Source organism: Piliocolobus tephrosceles, chromosome 1 (assembly GCF_002776525.5).
Source record: "Piliocolobus tephrosceles isolate RC106 chromosome 1, ASM277652v3, whole genome shotgun sequence".
In the NCBI taxonomy this organism is placed as follows: Eukaryota; Metazoa; Chordata; class Mammalia; order Primates; family Cercopithecidae; genus Piliocolobus; species Piliocolobus tephrosceles.
The window spans coordinates 172,200,094-172,222,287 of NC_045434.1; the positions used below are offsets into that span (position 1 = coordinate 172,200,094).

Genomic DNA, 22,194 nt, shown 5'->3' on the forward strand with positions numbered 1-22,194 from the left:
ATTCCTTCTCTTGACTTAAAGCAAGGAAATGAAACAAAACAAAACACTGCCACCAATTCTAATAAGAACTGTGAAGAATGAAACACAAGCAAGCTTTGTTTCATTTAGCAAAGGATGAACAAGGAAAATACAATCAACACAGAGCAAGGGGGAAGGCCAAAAACCTCACGGAAATATTTCTCTTAAGCAAAAACAGAAAAATATTCACACACAGTGAAGAAAACTCAGAAGTGTGCATTTGGATGAAGCACATACAAGAAGGAGGCAAGAGTTTAAGGGTGCAACTTTTCTTCTGAGTAGAAATTAAGTTTATTTAATGTGGGTCTTTCCTGATAAGAAATAACTGAAAGCTTAGAAGTAAAGACACTGAAAAAAAATACAAAATCTTAAGCCTCTCTTTTTAAAATACAATTAAATGAATAGTGATAAACAACCACAAGAGCAAGCCAATCACAGATCTCTACCCATTGCTGTTCTTTTTCCCGAAGATCTGCCTCGAAGTGGAACATTTCTGTCGTATACTATTTTGGATGTATAGCTAACTTGGCATCTCCTTTGTACCACTCTATTCCAATTAATCTACTCCTCTGCCAAGAATAAATAGACTGTCCCAAGTTGAAAGCTCCAAGTGATTGGGGGTATGTTAAAAGGATATAGAACCACCTGAATAAAAATAAATTACATCACTTATACTGTTATATGGCCTGATTTTAAGGAGGATCTTATTACGTACAAAGCATGCAACACCATTCTATGTTCCACATGTGTCTAAAACAGAAACCAACACACACAGATACCTGGGATTTTCTTTTCTTGGCTGAACAAAATTAAAGGTCTGGAACCTCCACATTTTCTTGCAAACACAGGTGTTGACACTAATATTTTTCCAGCCCGTCCAGGCAGTATTTAGCCATACACGATAGTGACTATCTCCTTCATCTTTAAGTCAAGACGGCATCACTTAATACCATTTAACCTCCTTGCATATATTAAGTTTCAAGTGACAATTTTTAACTGGCGAGTGAGAAGGAGGAATTGCTCTCATCAAATTCTGGTTGTATGAAATAAGCTAATTTGTACACTCACCATATGTCTTAAACACTAATTAAAAAATGTCACTTTCTTCAAACATTAAAATGTAATCAGCCTAGTAAATAAAATATTCTCAAGTTTTCTTGCCTTGGTGATAATTTCGAGAGTGTTTATCTCAAGGTAACCTCTCTATTTTGATTACCAAGGAAGACTTTTAATTTGAAAAGGGAAAAAGGGGATACTGGGGACTGGGGGTCGTGAGAAGAGAAAACCACTACTGTATGAAGCTGCACAAAGGAAAATAAGATGAAGCGGGTTTTTAAGGACCCAAAGTCTTGTTACCCTAAGGCAAATCCAGCCAATCAATACCACCCATTGACGGTCTACCATCTGCCAGGCTATCCAGCGATGTGGCTAAACAGACCTGTTCCATATGACTGTAGCCGGCTCATTTTCAGTCGATTAGGGCAGTTCCAGAGCATTCACATGCAACAGCACAAAACTCCAAGTCAGACTGAGCCTCTCTCTTCACACCAGTCCCTCCGAGCACAGCTGCAGACCTTTTCCTCCTGTTCCGGCTGTCTGGATTACCTCTTCTTGCTCCTTAATTGAATTGGCAAAATGGGGTGGGAAGGTAGAGTGAACAGACACTCACATATCCACACACACACACATATAGATAATTGCTGGCCCTTCTTCACTGTTAGGCAGAAATCAGGAATTCCATGTGCTCTGCCCTAATAGCACACCATTTAAATAGCGTCATCAGTGACTACGACCTGACATTTTCTTGTAGTTCAATTTCTTTTTATCCTTTACCTCTTCCCTTGAAAAATAAACCTAGACTGCTGGCATTTTTTTCTTTAGGAAAAATACAATCAGTCTGTCCAGAAAATGGTATCCTATATGTAAAAGCTTTTGAGAAAATTTAAAGCTTAATTTTCCTTTGTTGAATTGTGGTGTTGGTTTCTTTTTTTTTTTTCTTTATCATGTAGAAATATTAAATCAATTTTTATAGGAAAATGCAAACATACTACAGAGGCAAGAAAGATGCACCAGATTGACGTGAAAGAGTCTACCAGAAATTCACTGTCGAATGTTCTCTGTGAGATATATGACCTGATAGTCAATAATGCCTTTCTCCTTCCTAAGGAGTTTGTCTACTACAGACTGTGGGAAAGCTAGAAGAATGCTACTGTGGGGGGAAATGTGACAAATGGATGTCTAACCTGTCTAAACCACCAAGCGTTCACCTGTGCAGGTAAATGGACCTAAAAGTAGATTCATACTTCATCTTCCTGCTTTCTTTTCATATTCCTAAGCCTTATGCAAGAACAGCAGCTGAAAGTAAGATGCCTTTCCAGAGTCAATGTATGCTTACTTTTTCAAATGTGCCTTTGACCATACTCTTAAAGCACTAGAATCTCTTTCTGGGAAAGAAAATTTGAAGTACAGGAAAACTATCTTACTTAAAAAATTCTTAAAAAAAAAAAAAAAAAAAAGGTAAATACACATTTATCCAAGCATCTGATTTAGGTAGAATGGCTGTCTGGACTTTTCCCTGATATAGTCTTCATCACAACCCCTAAAAAACTCAGCAGGGTCAATGTGAAAACACACAGAGATTTCTGAAGATCCCTGCATTAAGGGATTTGGGGCCTTTTCATATCAGTTCAGATGAACTTTACAAAAAGTTAAAAACCAAAACGAAGAAACAAACAAAAATCTCTGCTATATATATAAATTTTTATACATCTAAGTGCACTGAGCAGGTAAAGTATGGAGTAGCTATTCATACCATTAAAGGATATAGTGGTTGGTCAGTTAAATACGTTTTTAAAAATGATTTGATATGGAATTAAAAAAAATTCTGGACTCATTTATAATTCTGTAACTAATAATAAAGGAATATATGTAAAAGGCAAAGAAGGTACATCTGTGGAAAAAGAAGGGGGGAGGAGGAGGAGAAAGAAGGAAGAAAAGGTCAAAAGGAGAGGAGGGGAGGGGAGAAAGGGAGAAGAAGAAATAAGAAATTAACAGGAATTCTAAAGCACAAATGAAAACGCTATATTTTACCAGGAGTCTACTGTATACCAAACACTGTATTAGGCCCTTGACATACACAATTTTACTCAACCCCACAGTAGTGACAACTATAATATCTAAGCATTACTTCTAGAAAGGTGTTTTCCTTATCCAAAAGTAAGATATCTCTTCCATTATGTCACAGAAGAATATGCTCAGTAAATATTTGTGTTTTTTAATTAAGATTTTTTTTTTTTTTTGGTAGAGATAGGGGTCTTGGTATTTTGCCCAAGCTTGTCTTGAACTCCTGGCCTCAAGGGATCCTCCTGCCTCAGCCTCTCAAAGTGCTAAGATTATAGGGATAAGCCTCTGTGCCCAGCCTTAGTAAATATTTGCTGAATCAGTGAGAAAGATGGGCACAGACTAGAAGAGAAAGGAAAGGGAAGGTGAAAGTCATGCTCAATTTTTTCTCAACTAAAAAATCACAAGATTAAAAAAATAAAAAAATTATTTAAAAAATTTTCTTGAAAAGATTTCTTTGTGACATGCTTTTAGCTAGGTATGTCTTCAAGATATCTCATTTAATCTATTATTACGATCAGGCTGTAAATCTGGAGTGGGAGAAATACAAAAGATTAAAGCTGGAAAGCAAAACATTTTAGAAAGCAGGATGAGTACCTGATTGAGTGCCCAACCCTACCCCTTTTTCCTCTTTTAAACCTGAAAAAAACCCTTACATACAGTAGTTGCTCAACAAACAGTAGTTGAATTAAGTTATATATCCTTATTTCCAAGCAGTGCTGAGTTACAGGGAATGAAGGAAGATCAATAGTCCCACTCATTAACACTTCAAGTACTATCCCAAGGCCCATTCTGTTTGATTCAACTAGGGGTTGCTGAACATCTCCTTCAGGTAAAATGATATGTTAGGCTCTATAAGCCTCAATGTCCTCATCTGTAAAATAGGCACAATAATACTTCACTTATGGTTTGTTGCCATAAAAAAAAAAAAAGAAAAAACAACATACATAGGCTTGGTGGAGGCATCATTCTAAATGGCAGCAATTATTACTAATATGCAGAATGGGAGGAAATGCATAAATTAGTATTAGTTTCAGGATAATTCAGTCTTGTTGAGGAAGATATTATACAAAGACTCTCAAAATAACTAGAGAATAACAAGACAATCATAACTAACAAAGGCTGAACGGTCTGTACCAGTTCTAATAAAAAAAATGCCTGCTGCAGATAAACATTTATTTAGTCTTGTGGGCAAAGTTCAGTACTAAATTATTGGTGTGAACAACAAAAAGAAATAGAAGTCATGGCCCCTACCTTCAAGGAGCTTAAAATCTGGTTGGGAAGGAGCTTTCCTTTTTACACATGAATCCTAATAGCCTAAGGAAGGATGTAAAAAGAATACCAAAATTAAGTGTTAGAGATAGTTGATAAGCCTCCCCCTGTGGGGGAAGGGAAGGCTTCATGGGAGAAGCCTGAACTGAGGCGAGGTCCAAAGAATCATAAGAATTGGCTAGGAAAATGCAGAATATTTTTAATATAAGAATAGGGGTGGGGTAGGGGGAAAGGAAAGAGATACCGATAGCCATCGCATCCTAGCCAGAATCCCTGTGAGGGCTCCTCTGAATCTATTCCAACCTCCTCCATTTTTAAAAGCTATAAATAGAGGGATATTAAGATATGACTACTGTGGGAGGGCAGACCTCTTATTCAGTAAGTTCTTTATAAAAGGAACAAGAATTAATATTGATGGAACATTCACTGTGTGTTGAACATTATGGTAGGTGCTGTGCCTATAAATCTCATAACTCTGAGATTTCCAACAAGAAAACTAGAGATTACAAAATTTAATTGATTTTCTCAAGATCATGTAACTAGTAAGAAGAGGCCAATTTAGGTTTCACGCTTACGTATGCCCAGCCTCAGTCCACAGTCTTTTCTCTATAACATACCAACTTATATAGAAAAGTGTGAATCTAAAGATATTTAAGTCTTATTTTCTATGTTACTCTATACTCAAAAACTAACATTCAAAATAATGTCTTTGACTTCTATTGACATTTAAAACAGTAACAATCAAAATAATCTATGCCTGTAAATTCACTATTCTGCCACCAGGTGATAATAGAACTCTGGTCCTACGAGGATTACAAGGGAAACATTTTGTCTACGTTATTTTGTGCATGTGCTATTCCATTCCCCATGCTTGGAAGTGGTGTAGAGAGTGACTGATCTTTAGATGAAATTGTCTACTCAAGTCCCAAAACATTAATCTTTACAAATATTTCCAAATTTTATTTATTAAAAATCCAACTGTGAACATAATTCTAGACCTCAGTAATTTTCAAGCAATTCAATTACAGATTGCATTCAATGGATTATAGTTCATTGTTATTTCTTTCTTTTTCTTTTTCTTTTCTTTTTTTTTTTTTGAGATGGAGTTTCGCTCTGTCGCCCAAGCTGGAGTGCAGTGGCGTGATCTCGGCTCACTGCAACCTCTGCCTTCCTGGTTCAAGCAATTCTCTTGCCTCAGCCTCCCGAGTAGCTGAGATTACAGGCATGTGCCACCACGCCCGGCTAATTTTGCATTTTTATTTTTAATAGAGATGGGGCTTCTCCATGTTGGTCAGGCTGGTCTTGAACTCCTGACCTCAGGTAATCCGCCTGCCTCGGCCTCCCAAAGTTCTGGGATTACAGGTGTGAGCCACCGCACCCAGGCAGTTCACTGTTACTTTCACACTGTACTATGAGTTTGCATGGCAGAAATTGTACGTTATTTGCCTTATAACCCCAGCACACAGAATAACAGTACCTGGAATATGGTGGACACTCAAGAAAAGAATATAAATTATTGATTTCAAATAATTCAGAAAAACTTTTGAACCAACTACTTAGGGTATAATTTGGTGGTCAATGCTCTATTCACTAAAACATAACTTTCTTTATCAAGTCATCCTTAATGCTGACTTATTACAAAAATCCCTTTCCTGAGGTTGGTCACCAGCAGAAGCCTTAGATCAACAGCCCATGGCTGCTTTTCTTTCAGTGGTTAGGCACTTCCCTTCTGCCTTAGCCAGGGACATTCTACATTTATTACAAGCCCTGCCCTACTTGGTAGTCTAGTTTCCAACTCTCTTATGCCCAGAAAGGTTGCTTCCTTTCTCTATGAGAGGTGAATAAAAAAATGTGGAAAACAAGAGAGGCATGCTATACAACTGTCAGAAAGAGGCAACTCTCCACTTGACCCTTTTTAGTTCTTCCCCTCTCTGACGCTAAAGCTGGGGAAATGATTTAACTACTTTTAAGCAGAAGAGTAAAGTTACACATTAATGCTGAGTAGCTCATTTCCCTTAGCAACCCCTTAGCAACAGCAGCTTCAAGTTCAAAATACCTCCGTGAAAAGGATCACATCTTTAACGAAGATGAGTATTTTCTTAATGTAAGGTTTTTGAACAGAAGTTTTAACATTACAACACCCAAAGCCTTGTTTGCTACAAGTGCTTATTTTGTGTTAACTTTCCTTTATGATATTGTGAGGTAACCATAATGATGCTAGGCTTCTACAAAATTTGAGTGTCTAGAAAAGCCCTGGTCCTTCCCTAAAATTATTCACAAACATAACTTTTCCTTTTTTTTTTAAATCAAGTCATTGTTAATCCTAGGTCATTATAGAAATTACACTTAGGTTATTTTAAAAGGGTTATTGATATTGAACTCACTATTCAATCTAACCACTTGCTATTCCTCCCTTACTATAAAGAGTATTTACTAATTTTATTATTTGATACCTACTTTGCCCACTTCATTACCCATAAAATGAACCGCGGGATAATTACATAATCATCACATTGATTAGTTTTCCACTGTTAGTGAAATAAGAATGCTTGCAAAAAAGTTCTCTAGCCTTTAAAAATCCTATGAATGTAAATGTGTGTTATATATGTTATGCATATTATTAAAACTTACATCTTGTTCAAGGATTTTGAAATGCTTACATGATCTTCAATGTTTCACAACTCAAATAATGTAAAAACTCCTGCTTGAAATTTTTTCTTTATTATTTGTTAGCACATGGGTACCTTGGGGCAAAAGAAAACAAAACACACAAGGGCTTAGAACAGTAATCTTAATGGATATCTTCACTATTAAAAATTTATTATCAATTTATGTGTGCCACTTCCATGATATGGATAGCTAAAAGACAGATTTCCCCCATATCTTTGACATAGTATCAGTAGTTAGCCAAACTGAACCATCTACCTAATATGAATTTGTACACATTTGCATGTGTAAGAGAACTGAAGAACATACCTAGAACAATGGGCCTTATACACAGTAGGTGATTGGTGCATGTTTGTGAAAGTAAGATCCATTTTAATTCACTCGGGAACATAAAAGGAAGAGCCAGGAGACATGAAGGCCAGTTTCATCTCTGCTACTAGTAATTCTATGACCTCAGGCAAACCACTTGTCCTCTCTGGACCAGAATCTTCTTGAGTAAATAAGAAATGAAACTAGATGATTCCTGAAATCTCTGCCAGCTCTAATATGTCAGAGTTTAAAAATAAGTAGTTTTTAATTAGCAATTTTAATTCAGTAGGGTTTACTCAGATTTTCAACTGACTTTACACTGTAATAATGCTGGCTAAAGGGAAATTAAGCTTTTGAAGAAGATTTTTAAATCTGCCTCAAAGAAAGAGCCAGGGTAGTAGCATGTTCCTCTAACACCCAGTCTGGTCGCCAGAGGTTTTGTTTTTTCTTTCTCTTTGAAAGAGGGTCTTGCTCTGTCACCCAGGCTGGAGTGCAGTGGTGTGATCATAGCTCACTGCAGCCTTGACCTCTCAGGCTCAAGTCATCCTCCCACCTCAGTCTCCTGAGTAGCTGGGACCACAGGCCTTTTCTCCAACACCCAGCTAAATTTTTATTTTTATTTTTAGTAGAGACAAGATCTCACTATGTTGCCCAGGTTGGTCTCAAACTCCTGGACTCGAGCGATCCTCCTGCCTTGACCTCTCAAAGTGCTGGGATTACAGGTATGCACCACTGTGCCTAACCAAGTTATTTTAATAAAATGCAGAACTGGAGATGGTTGGTTAAAAATCATTAAAACCATGGGCTTTTAAAAGTCAGGGACCAGGACTTTGATTAAGTCCAAAGATACTCTCTGAACTGTAGTGTCGTATTTAAACTGGGACAACAATAATGCCTAAACTTGTGAGGATTAGATGAGATAATCCATGTAAGGCATGTATTATGGGGTGTGACATGCTGCTAATTACTCAAAAATGTTCACTATTTTTTATTAGGTTGAAACATGAAATTGTTATTATAGGTTAAAAGCAGTCAAGCATGGTCAATTTCTTACGATTTGCCCTATGTTCTGTTACTCCCCTGCCTAAAAATCTTTTTAAGATCCTTATTGCTCTTTTCAAGTCCAATTATTCAGTACAGCATTCAAGGCTCTTTACAATTTTGTCTTTATAATAAAGTTTCCTGATACCTCCAAGACATTTCTTTCCATATACACAGCTCTAGATATGACAATCTATTCTCTCACAACACTTGTCTTTGTTGCTGTCATTTCTTCCATCTAGAATGCCTTTTCTCTCTGGAAAATCATACTCATCCTTCAAGGCCTCAGCTTCACTAAGCAAAATGAGCTTCTTTGTTATCTGAGCTTTCATACTAGCTTGTTCTTCCTGACACCACAGAACTCACGTCAGAGCATTACCACAGTTGTTTACGGGTCTGTCTCTCCCACCTGTTTTCAAGGTACTCAAGAGCAAAGACTGTTCTTATTTGTCTCTGTTTCCCTCCAGCTGAGCACAGTGGCTGTCATAGTTGGTGCTCAATAAATATTTGCTAAAGTAAAACAAATATATTCATATGGCAGGCTGAGATATGGCCTCTCTTAGAAATACATGAAAAATAGATGAATCCCAAGGATGACTCAAAAACTTTTGGAATCCACCTTTCCACAAAATCATTTTTTTCTGATGTGAGAAAGCTCTGCCAAAGGAAGGTATTATTCCTCTTAGAAATGTTCAAGTGACAAAAACCAAAAACTCGAAAGTGGAAGTTGCTCTTCAAACTCAACAAATCCATTGAGTTCATGCTATGAGCTTTCAACACAGGCACTGTTTTATTGATAGAGATGGGGATGCTCTGGCTGCAACCTTATTTGGTGAATAATGTGAGGGTTTGCCCCTGAATTTGTGCTTCCATAGCTGGAAAGTCTTCAGTCACAGAGAACTCCAATAGGTCTGGATGGTGTGAAAGCTATGGAAAAGAGGAAGGCACTGCTGATATTGTAGCCCATATTCTCAGATCTATACAACCAGGCCTCTGGGAAAACCCTAGGAAGTACAAATACTTAACAGAATATCTATATAGGCGCAGACATTAATTAATATGTATGTATGTGTGTGTGTGTGTGTGTGTGTAAAAATTATATATTATATAAATATAAAATTAGTTTAAAAGGAGAGTATATAGTTTTACACTACAGTAGTTTCAGGCTATTTAGCCAATTTGTAGCTTCAGATGATTTATTTTCAACATTTTTTTTTTTTTTACAGCAAGTGCTTTTTTCTAAGCAAAATTTCATGAAAACCCTCAATATATAAACAAATAGTATATTGCTGTCCTCCTAGCAGTTCCTGAGGCATCCTGAGGAACTCAGCAATCAGTGAAGGGACTAATCTAGTCTAGTCTAAATAATACTATAATGAAAGAAGACTGAACTGGGAGTCAGAAGATGGGTTTGAGCACCAATGCTGCCATAAACTAGCTATGTGACCTTAGGCAAGTCCCTTAGCTCCTCCACTTAACTCAAGCCTCCTTGTCTATTACTTTCATTTTGAAGCAGACAGTCATTGCTATCTGAAATCCCAAATGGAATGTCTCCATTGCTGAGGCCTCCCAAGCATACAGGATAGCAGTGCTTACTCCTCTCATACTTTTCACCTACCTGAATGCTTCACAATTAATCTTCCTCCTAACCATTCTTTTTTTATTTTTATTTTTATTTTTATTTTTATTTTTGAGATGGAGTCTCACTCTGTTGCCCAGGATGGAGTGCAATGGCGCAATCTAGGCTCACTGCAACCTCTGCCTCCCAGGTTCAAGAGATTCTCTCACCTCAGCCTCCCCAGTAACTGGGATTACAGGCACCTGTCATCAAGCCCATCTAATTTTTGTATTTATTCATTTATTTACTTTTTGTAGATACAGGGTTTCACCAAGTTGGCCAGGCTGGTGTTGAACTCCTGACCTCAGGTGATCTGCCCACCTTGGCCTCCCAAAGTGCTGGGTTTACAGGCGTGAACCACCTCATCAGCTAATTATTCTTTACTTACAGAAACATGAAGTGAAACAACCATGGAAACACTCAAGGTTGACAACACAGGTTTCACAAGTACCATGAGAGGGCTGGGAAAATAAAGCTGGTATCTTGATCCTGTCTTGAATTATTATCATCAACATATCTTTGCCTTCAGTTTTAAATGAATACCATCTACCAGCCACAGTAACCTTTCTTAAATTCCAATCTAACCACATTGCTTCCTTGATTAATAGCAATCAACATCCACCCTTTCTGCTGAAACTGTCAATGAGTGGTCTGTAAAGTGGTACCCAGCAGACCTCTGACGGAACCCACAAATTTATAGGACATGGTTTTATGACATAAATATATGTAGATTCATAGTCTTTTTTGCATGTCTGTCTCTCCCACTTTAGCTCCTTGAGGGTGGGGCTTATATCTGATTCACAATAAATGATAGTTAAATAAATTAACAAATGCAACCTTTCCTGGACAAAGCTTCCAAATAGCTGCTTTTCTCATTTTTAAGCTGCAGAAAACTATCAGTATCTCTGTTGTGTTTACAAAGTGCTTTCACACAACACTGCTATCTATTGAGCATTTACTGTGTCAGGTACTACTCTTAGCTCTTCATATGTATTTACTCACTTAGTTTCACAACAATCCTATAAGGTAGATACGTTATCATTATCTCTGCATTGACATACAAGAAAAACTAAGAAAGAGGTTAAATGACATACATTATTTATTCATTATAATCATTCAACAAATATTCACAGAGTATTTACTGTGTTATTCTTATAACCATGAGAAAGATAGGATATGTACAATCATCACTTTGAATTAAGGACAAAGGAGAGACCACGTTTTGTTCATACTTATGGGTCCCTGAAGTGTCCAGAATAGAATCACATTCAATAAACATCTGCTGGGTAAGCATTGAATTAGTGCTCCTGATATCTGGTAGTGGGGCTTTCTACATCAACCACTTTTCTTGACTGATGCTTGAGAGAAGGGATTCTTCCTTCTCTTGGTCAAACCCAGATATTTTTGAGAGTGCAAGGAGTCTCTATTAATAATTACAACAAGACAACAGGCATAAACCAGTACTGACAAACCAGGTCACACGGTCCATTACCTATGACCAATTTCACCTGATAGCCACTATGGTTTCCAACAAAGGGATGAGGGTAGAGGATGCAACAATGCCCAACCTAATGCAGGTAGTTCAAAAGGACATCAGTTGACAAAGGCCCTGGTTAAAATGTGCTGGTATAGTCAATCTTCTCAAGACACTTAGCACAGTAATGTGTGGGGAGAATTCAATCAAAAGCTTAAAAACAAACAAACAATAAAAAAAGAAAGAAAGGCCACTATCCAGAAATCTCAATGATACCCAAACTTTATAAGAACGCTCCCTGGCAGTACATTCAAGGAAACAACATTTGGGCAAATTAAAACTGACACCTATGTATGTTTCTTTGCTCAAGCTATTCTCTCTCTGTCTGGAATACATGTCCCCACTTCTTATGCTTGATGATCATAAATCAAGTTCAAGTATTAATTTCAATAAATTCACTCAGCAAATATTTATTGAACACCTACTGTGTGCCAGACACTGTGGATTCAACAATAAATAAGGCACACAAAATCCCCGACCCTGGGAATTTATATTGGAGTGAGAATAGGCAGAATTAATGGTTCCCTATTTAAGCTCTCACAGAACTTGTTCCACAGGTTACTCTTGTCCTTATGAATTGTGATTACTAGCTTCCCTGTCTACCTTCCACTCAAGACTGCAAGCTCTTTGACATCAACAACATCTGTGCCCTCCATGCCTGGCATGGTGCTGGTTTACCTAATTGAACTAAAGTCCATATATTTTCCCTCTCATGGTGCTACATCCTGCTAATATTCTCTTGAGCTCACTGCTTGATTTCTGAATATTTAAAAATCACCAAGCAGTCCCTTGGCACTTTACAGTCAGACTAGGGAGCCCAGGCCTAATGATGAAAACATGGGCAGAATAAGGCAAGAGTACATAATCAAAGACTGAATTGTGTGGGTCAGACCCAAATCACTCCCTAAAGTCAGAGAACTGAGATGCCACATGAGTCCAGGAACAACGGTGCACATGAGTGTCACAGAATATATTCCTTTACTTTTAGCTCAGCAATGCTGCCGGGGTGCCCCCATAGGGTTCATTACTGTCTAAAACCATCCCAAAACATGCCAGAACATCCCTTCATAGGCCACATTTTATGCCTTTGCACAAGTTGGTGCCTCGCCTGGGATGTCCCCTGATCCCTTGTGTGTCTGATGGTCATACACCTATAAATTCAGCTCAGATGTCACCTTTGTGACATCATCCCTGACCTTCTAAGGAAGAACTTACCATGCTCTTTTTGTGTTCCCAATCCCGGCCCTTCCCCACACATATACCCATCATAACTTGTCTATATATGTATTTGTATCTGTCATTTATTTATCTCTATTTCCATCTTTCCTACTAAGCTGTGAAGGCAAAGACCCTTATTTATCTCTGTATCTGAAGCACAATGCTTGGTACAGAGTTTGTGAGTTTGTGGATGGACAGATGGATTAATGGATCAACAGATGAACAGAGTCAGTTACAGTGAGCTAGAATGGCCAAAAAACCCATCAGCTGATATACCCTTGTGTGGTTTAGGCGAAAGAGTTTGGAAGTATAGAGATTTGGGTACTCATCTTGCATACATGTCTCACAGACCTTAAGCGAGTCACTTAATCTCTCTGCACCTCAAGAAGTCTTATCTATTAAATAGGGATAAAACATGACATCCCTACCTCACACAACAATGGCTGGGGATTTTAACATGAGATGATACAAGTGAAAGTGCTTAGAAGAAAATGTTGTTTCAATACAACATGGTTTCAGGAAAAGAAAAGCATTAGCAACTTTAAGTTACTTGGAGATATTTTTAATGGAGGTCAGTGCTTCCTTTCCTTCCAAACTGACACATGGCTGTGCCTTTTCTAGGTCTGTTACAGAACAATAGGTGACAAATTTCTGTGTTGGAAGCCTTTGGGGGTGAGTTTCTTTTGCTAGATGTGAGGAAGAGGAGTTGTCCTCTTCATGGGTCTGGGGTTTCAACTCTTGAGGTCTAAACACTTCTGATGGCCTTGAACTAATTTTGGCCACCATTGACAGAATGGGAGTGGAAAAACCCCATCACATCTGCCTTGTCAGGGGGTGGAGGAGAGAACTTTCTAAATAGCCTCATTATTGGTCCCAGCTGAATTCTGCTCCTGTTCCATGATGCCAGCAAAAGCATTTTAGTAAGACGCTGCCAGCATCAAAAGCAGATCCACTTACGGTTTCCTGTAAGCGTATCTGCAATGGCAGAAGGTGGCGAGCAGCCAGGTGTAAGCGTGCGTGCTAAAAATCTCCAATACGTCAAGCTGGAAGAACAATTCATGAAATGAAATTCAACATTCTATTTCTACTCCAAGAACTCAGTTTAAGTCACCGGAAATTCAGATGGGTAATTCAGCTCCAATTCCCTTCTGCTTTACTGAATTAGAGAACCTCAGAGACAGAAAGGTCCTCTGCATTCTTCTAGTTTAAATTTCCCCGACCTTACCCCGGTATGACTGGGAAATAAGGGGTCACTGGACTCTGCTTACATACCTTCAGTGAAAGGGAGCTCATTCACTACTTTTCCAATGATTTGCCTTGTTTTGGGCTACCTCTGACTGCGGTGCAGGGACTGCCAAGTGTCCACCCAGTCCTATTTCCTTTTCTGCCTAGCCATACAGCTAGACTACAGTGGGGCTGAGTGATTGAGCTCCGGCCAATGGAATGTGGGTGGAAGTGATGCACATCACTTTTAAGACCAGTCTCTAACAATTTCTGTATGATGTGCCATCTTCACTCTCTCTCTTCCTTTGCCTACCAAGTAGATGCAAAGGGTACAAGGGAGAACTCTGAAGTCCTAAAGGAGAACAGAGCCACCAGATGAGAGGCACCTGGGTCCCTGAATGACTGAGTGGAGCACAGCATCCTATGGACCTATGTTGAACTGTGAAATGAGCAAGAGCTAACCCTTACTGTATCAAACCATTGAGATTTCAGGGTTGTTTGTTATAGTAATTGGCCTATTCTGACTAATATACACTGTTCAATTTTTTTTTCAGTTGTAATATTAGACTAAGTGTCTTGAAAGTTACAACATCACCATCTCCCTTAGAAACCTAGTGGCACACATTGTATAGAATATTTTAGAATAGCTCTTTCTCTACACTACTGGCTTCTGAAAAGTGAAAAAGAGTAGTGTGAGAATGCAGAGGAAGGGGGTATGAGAAAGGAGAGGTGGGGATTTTTTCAAGGACTAGTCTTTTTATATGTGAGAGTTTCATTTATAGCTTATGACAACCTTGAGATAGATAAAATCACTAACTTTTTAACAGGAGGAAAAAAGAGATTCAGTTGTTGTACATAACCTCTGCCTGAGCCTGTTTAGCCTCTGTCATTCCCCACTGATTTCAGCACCAGAACCTTCCAATTGTCCTCTGTGGCAGACCTTTTCACAACCTCCACCCAACTCTCTGATGCCCAAATACCAGCCTAACAATTCCTGTACTTTACATGTTGGGATCTCAAATGCTTTTGAGGCCTTTACATGACTCTTAAACATCTGAATCTCTTAGGCATTAAGTTTCCCCATCTGGCTATTCTTCTGTAGGTGTCCCTAGCAATCAGCTGTAGTTTCACTGCACTTGGCCTTATCCTTCCCACTCCTGATGACATCCCTGAGAAAATACACCCCATTCCCCAAGCCCATTCTAAAAACAGAAAGGGTTAGAAAAATGCTTTTTGTTTGTTTGTTTGTTTTAGAGATAGAGTCTCACTCTGTCGCCTAGGCTGGAGTGTTGTGGTGCAATCATGGCTCACTGCAGCCTCAACCTCCTGGACTCAGGTGATCCTCCCACCTCAGCCTCCTGAGTAGCCAGGACCACAGGCACATGCCACCATGCCTGGCTAATTTTTAAAACTTTTTTGTAGAGATGGTGTTTTTCCATGTTGCCTAGGCTGGTCTCAAACTCCTAAGCTCAATTGATCTGCGCACTTTGGCCTCCCAAAATGCTGGGATTACAGGAATGAGCCACCACACCCAGCCAGAAAGAGGCTTTTAAAAGCCAACATGAGAGAATGTTGAAATTAAACCAAAGTTTTTAAAAATCAAGTTGTTGTTTTTGTTTTTTGTTTTTTTTTTAAAAAAATAACTGTATTAGAAGGTACAGAGATCACCCTGGAATCTAAAAAGGAAAACCTTTAAAGTTAATAATGCCTTATATCTTTAATTTAATTTAGCCAGTTTTTAAGAATCTGCATTAGGTTACCCTCCTCTCTGCTCCTATAGACTCCTTGCTTCCTTTCCAACATTACAGCACTTTTCACACTGTAACGACAAGTTCTAATGAGTCTTTCTTTTCTGCTACATTGAGAATTCTACAAAGCCAGAGACCATTGCTGGTTATCTTTATCCTAGTGCCTGGTAGTGTGGCAGAATAGCAGATAATATTTGAGGAGCTCGTTCACTTTCAGGTAGCTTCTAGTTAGAGCTGCTCAATTCCTTTGCTGTGGAGACTTCAAGCCTTGCTATGGGTTAGTATCATCAACTGTGAAATGGGGCTATTGCTATACTCAGCCTTCTGCAAAGAACAATTGCCAAGCCTGAGTAAAACCAATACAGTCATATGAATGGATCTGAAACATCCTGGCACTCACTAAGGCTCAACAGATTATTCTGCTGTCTAGTATTTGGAGAACAGGGTCTGTGGGAGGATATGAGAGGTGCTGGCTGGCTGTGTGGGTGGGTGCCCTTTCTTGTTTCCTGGTGTCTAGTGCCCTGAGTAATCGAAGGAGCCTGTCTATCCTTGGAGATGAAAGGCTTTGGTGGTTAATGTTATGGAAGTAGCATTACCATTCTGCCAAGACCTTCAGGCCAGCAGTTGGCTTTCTTTGACTTCAAGAAGTTTAAGAGGCTTGAGACCACACATTTTTAGATCCTTTACTTTGTCCAAGGTTGCATTAAATATTTATTAATATTTGTTTCCAAGTTTGGCATCAGCTGAATCCATCAGTTCAAGATAACCAACTCTTCAGTGGCGAAGATGAGAGCCTCTGAGTTTTGTTAGGGATGTTTGAGGAAGAGTTGGTCTACAGATAGAAGAGATGAGCTGGAGAACCTCCCAAAAGGATTCTATGGTTCAGATGGTTTACACAAATGTTAATGAATAAGTCAGCATGGCAGGGAAGACAAAAACAGTTCAGTGATGCTGTTCAGGTATTATGTGCATTTGCCTATAATTAAGTGATTTCAGGAACTCAGAAGTGAGTTCCCAGTCCAGCAAAGGCCTCTGGCCACAGTGACATCACAATGCTAATACATCCTTCAGTCCTGCTTCAGTGAAGGACAGGCCAGCTTTCATCAATTTCATTTGTGAGCCAGGATGTTTCCAGTCAACAATAAGCTATTCCTTACAATTAAAGCAAGTGCTCTGAAGCACTTACAACTCAATCACACAGAAGGCACACAGAGCCTCAAAGGAACTATCAGAATGATTTTTCTAAAGCACAGATCAGCCTCAATGATCTTGTAATTTGTATGTCTACTGGGTCTAGAAACCAGAATTTAGTGGGACAATAAAGCTTTTAAATTAGTCAACTTGGGCTGCCATAGCAAAATGCCATAGACTGGGTGGTTTAAACAAAAGAAATGTATTTTCTTGTAGTTGGGGAGAGTGGAAGTCTGAGATAAGGGTGCCAGCATGGTTGGGTTCTGGAGGGGACTCTCTTCCTGGCTTGCAGGTGACTGTCTTCTCACTGTGTCCTTGCATGGTGGAGAGAAAGATCTCTCTCTTTCTCTTCTTATAAGGCCAATAATCCTATCAGACTAGGATCCTACCCTTATAACCTCATTTAACCTTAATTACCCCCCAAAAGCCTTATGTCCAAATACAGTCACACAAGGAGCTAGAGCTTCAATATGCGAATTTTGAAGACACAATTTAGCCCACAGCAACTTTTCATGTAGAAAATTCAGCATCTACTTGAGGCCAGGTGTGGTGGCTCACGCCTGTAATCCCAGCACTTTGGGAGGCCAAGGCAGGCAGATCACCAGGTCAGGAGTTCGAGACTAGCCTGGTCAACATGGTGAAACCCTGTCTCTACTAAAAATACAAAAATTAGCCTGGCATGGTGGTGGGTGCCTGTAATCCTGGCTACTTGGGAGGCTGAGGCAGGAGAATCACTTGAACCCAGGAGGTGGAGGTTGCAGTGAGCCGAGACTGCGCTATTGCACTCCAGCCTGGGCAACAAGAGTGAAACTCCATTTCAAGAAAAAAAAGGATCTACTTGAGGTGGTTACATTTTAAGTCACATCGCTAAGGTGAAATTTATAAAAATTAAAATATATTTATCTTCAATGGGTTATTTTAGCTAAGTTTAAAAAAGTACAATCTAGAAGATGTAGTCTGTTGTTCATAGCCACAGTTGTAAACCATGCATCTCTGAAGATTGTGAGAAAAGAGACAGTAGAAAGTACTAGAGTGGAAGATATGAACAGCAAGCATCTTCGCTCTGTCACTAATTAGCTCTGTCACCTTGGCTAAGTCCCTAGCCCTTTCTGTGCCTCTCTGCTTCCTCATTATACCAAGCTGGTTTAAAAAAGAAAATAAATTAATTTAAAATAAACCATGTTTTAGAATTCCATTTCTGGTTGGCTGTTTTGGGGATCCATTCAGTACAGTGATAAGAAAAAGATTATTCTGCTCCAAGGGGGTTTTCATAAGGAAAATAATAAATGATGAAGTAGATATCCTTGAACCATGGGTTCATTTTCTTTAGTTTTAAGCCCAAAAGATAATTGATTGACTCTCTAAGCCCACCCTCTTCTTCAGTAATGGCAATCTCCCTTTGGAAAAAATAGATAGGAACAATGGGAATCTCTTCCTTTAGCTAAAGAACAGCAGAGGCTAAGGAGTGACTTGAGGGGTTCGGAATGAAGAACTGGCCTTGGATCTGCAGAGTCCCCGAGACAATGCACTCACACTACAGCAGTCCCTATTCCTTCCAGAATATAATACACAACCACCCCTCTCTGAAAAGCAAACAACAAAGAACACTAGCTCCAATCCAATTATCTGGGGGTGGAGGGTGCGGGGTGTGGAGGGTACACCACTCCCAGGGTGGCAGGAGGCAGGGGTTGGAGAGCTCATAGCAAGAAGAGCTCTGAAAATATATTTCTTATATAGAATGCATGCTTCTGGCTTTAAAACATTAATTCCATTGCAGAGAGTCACTGAACAATTTCCTAAGGATTCCCAAGATCTCTTAAGCCATAAAAAGCATCCTTATTATATTAGTATGCTAAAGGGTTCCTCCGCATACTATTCCAGGAGACAGAGCAGAGAGAGTATAAAAAAAAAAGCTGAATGGTTCCAAGGAACTAAACAAAGAAATACCTTTAAATCTTATCTAGTTATACCTTATTTTGAAATCTATTTTTTTCAAAGTCAAAGTAGAAAAATTTCCCAATTTCAAGGAAAATGCCATGGAACCAGGTATTTACAATTCATACAATGTCAATGTTCCTTTATACAAGTAGAAAGGACCTTCTAAGCAAGATGTGCTTAAACCATAAAATAACCAGGAAAAAAAAGTAACCCATTAGCCAGTCTTGGTCTCTTATAAGCTTAAAAGCAATTAACAAGGAAAAATATTGACAGAATGGCCTACATGTACTTCAGGAAGTCTAAAACAGAAAAAGTTACAAGGAAGACAAGCTGGAAAAATATTTACCAAAGATACAAAAAAAAAAAAAAAAAGCAAGATCACTGCTTTTACTACTTAAAGCACTCACATAAATGTATTACAAAAGACAAAAAGACCCAGACAAAACGCACAAACAGTTAACCCAAACAGGACTCACAACTGGTGAACAGACATGTGGGAAAACATCTACCCTCACAACTAGTTTTAAAACTCATACATGAAAATAATACTAAGGGGATATCTCTGCATCTATCTCCCCCTTCGCTGCCTCCCTAAGAAGGAGGTTTGCAGCTGTAAATATAGTCAGGTTCAAGAGCTTTATATTGGGTTAAACTCTCAGAGGTATTTACCATGCCATGCATTAAATATGATGAATTTTTAAAGCGTTTGCTAATTAGATATCTGAATAAAAATGGTACCTCATCTGTCAAGGAGATAATAATGAAATGGCATTTGGACAGGTCTACACCAGCAATGACAATGCAAATATGCTTTCTTTGCTCTGAATAGGTCCTTCCTTACTATTTGGATATAGATTTAGGGGAAAAGGAGCAAGGGGCAACTGTATTTTTAGGCAATGGCTACCTCTAGGCCTAGCAAAAGAAAGTCTTCAGAAGATCCTGCCCAGATTAAGAAGGCTGAAAATAGAGCCAATCTGGGCACCTTTACTTGCCGCCCTTCTCTAGAACCCTTGGTCACAAGCCACCCTCCTACCTTGGCCTCCCGAAGTGCTGTGATTATAGGTGTATACCGTGGCATTGGCTACTGCTGTTCTCTGTATTTATATTCTCTGTGTGACCTCAAAGGAAAAGGAGTCCAGGAAAGGATGTGGGTGTTCTTGGAACTCTGGCCAAATGTCAACTTTATATATCATCCCTTTAGCAAATGAAATTTACTGAGCACCTACAGTGTGCAGGCATGGTTTGAGTCACCTATCAAAATAGCTAAGACTTTAAAAACTGATGATGCTGGCAAGGGTGCAGTGAGACTGGCACCCCCACACAGTGCTCACAGTTGTATACACTTTGGGATGCTGGGATGAAATTTTTGCAGTAATGTGAAGTAAGAGCCCTCAAAATGTTCCTACACTTTGATCTAGTTTGAACCTCTATGAAACTATCATAATGATAAAGTGTTTTATATAGAAAAATGTTCAATGCAGTATCATGTATAAGTCCATGTTAGACCCAGACCTATAAAGATACAAGAACACAATAAAAAGGCAAATAAAATGAACTAATGGTAAGTTATAACAAGTGCTACGAAGGAAATCCACCAAGTGCTAAGAAAGAAAACAGGACCTATGTGAGATAAGACTTTCAGGGAAAACTTATACATTTAAGCTGACACCTAAAAGATGAGAAAAAACTAACTGCTGAGTCATTAAGATCTAAGACAAGAGTGTTTGAGGCAGAGGAATGGCCAGTGCAAAGGTCCCAAGGCAAGAACATTCTTGACTTGCTCCAGGAACAGAAAAAAGGCCAATGTGACTGGAGTGTGGCATGCAAGACAGAAGGGGGCAGGTATGAGATGAAGGCAGGGAGGGAGGCAGAGCCATACTGTATAAGGAAAATGCTTATACCATTATGTTAAGGGTAAATGGGAGGGTCAAAACTGTGTTCACAGTATGATCTCAGCCATGAAAAAACATACATAAAAAAAGACTTGGAAGAAACAATCTAGAATGTTACCAGTGGTTATGTGGGAGAGTACAGGCTTTGGAACTAGGGAAAAACAGAATGTTGTAAACTAAGCAGGACAATTATTTAACTTTTCTAAGCTTAGTTACCAAACCTATAAAATTAGAATGATGCCACCTACCCTACAACAGAGTTGACACATGGTAAACCTGCCTTATTTAAAGAACTTTAAAAAAATTACTACTATAATTACTCTTGGGTAAGAAGATCATGGATGATTTATTATCTTTATGCTGTTTTATATTTTCCTAATTGTTAACATTGAACATGTGCTTCTTTCATAATCAGAAAAACACAAACTTGATTTTTAAAAATGTTCTGATGGTTAAAGAAAAATTAACGATGCTGTGTTAAGTCAAATGCCTTTCCATTGCAACAAATGTACTTCCACTGGCATTATAGGCATTCAAGGCAGCTCTCTACAATGAGGGGAATGCACCATTTGTAAGGGACATTTTAATAATAAAGGTTCAGCTATGCAAAAATGCAGAAACTCACAATTAACTTGAAATATCAAACAAGTTGTTATTGACCTTTCAGGAGTGTCAACAATGCCGCAGGTTCTTTACAAAATGCAAAATTAAGATACATGGCTGCCCAGTGTGGTCCTAAAACAACCTTCAGAAACTTCTAAAAATTCACAGTAACCATTCTTTTCCTTTCGATTTCAATACTGATTTTCAGATTTCTCAGAAAGTGGGAAAATAGCAGCTGTGCCCTGGAGAAATGCTTGATTTGCTAACTTACTTTTTTGAATGTGGAGTTTTCTCCCCAAATTTTATGTTTAATCACAACAAAACTAACTAGTAGACCCAGAGAAGGCTGAAGAGCATTAGTGTCCATCTGCAGGTAGTTAGATATATGCTCATCCAGTGAGAGAGGAAGGAGCTTTGAAGTCAGACATACCTGATTCAAGTTATAGTTCAACCTTAAAGACTCTAGATGACTTACACAGTACATAACCTCTTTAAGCTTCCAATTTCCTCACCTGTGAACTACTTTGATGAATTAGTAATAGTGTACCTAAAAAGTCTTATAGAATGCCTGGTATCTGGTAGGTGTTCAAGAAATGGCAGTTGGGGGAGGCTGAGGCAGGAGGATCACTTGACATTGGGGGTATGAGATCAGCCAGTACAACAAACCAATACCCAGTGTCTCAAAAAATAAAAAAATAAAAAATATTAGCCAGGTACAATGGTGTGCGCTTGTATTCCCAGCTACTCAGGAGGATTAGGTGGGAAGATCACTTGAGGCCAGGAGTTTGAGGCTACAGGGTA

At 38.8% G+C, this 22,194-nt stretch overlaps 1 protein-coding gene across 3 annotated transcripts in view; it reads right to left on the minus strand.

The window, feature by feature from the left end:
* The window catches only part of ELAVL4 (ELAV like RNA binding protein 4), a 156,484-nt gene that overhangs the window by 98,290 nt on the left and 36,000 nt on the right, over nucleotides 1-22,194 (minus strand). Inside the window, exon 1 of one of the 3 annotated variants that reach the window (XM_023187149.2) lies at nucleotides 1,457-1,548. The exons of the other annotated variants lie outside the window; for them this stretch is intronic. Within the exon in view, the coding sequence (XP_023042917.1) occupies nucleotides 1,457-1,465 (9 nt within the window). The 5' untranslated portion in view covers nucleotides 1,466-1,548. Of the gene's footprint in view, nucleotides 1-1,456; nucleotides 1,549-22,194 lie in introns of those variants that run through there. 3 annotated transcript variants of the gene reach the window in all.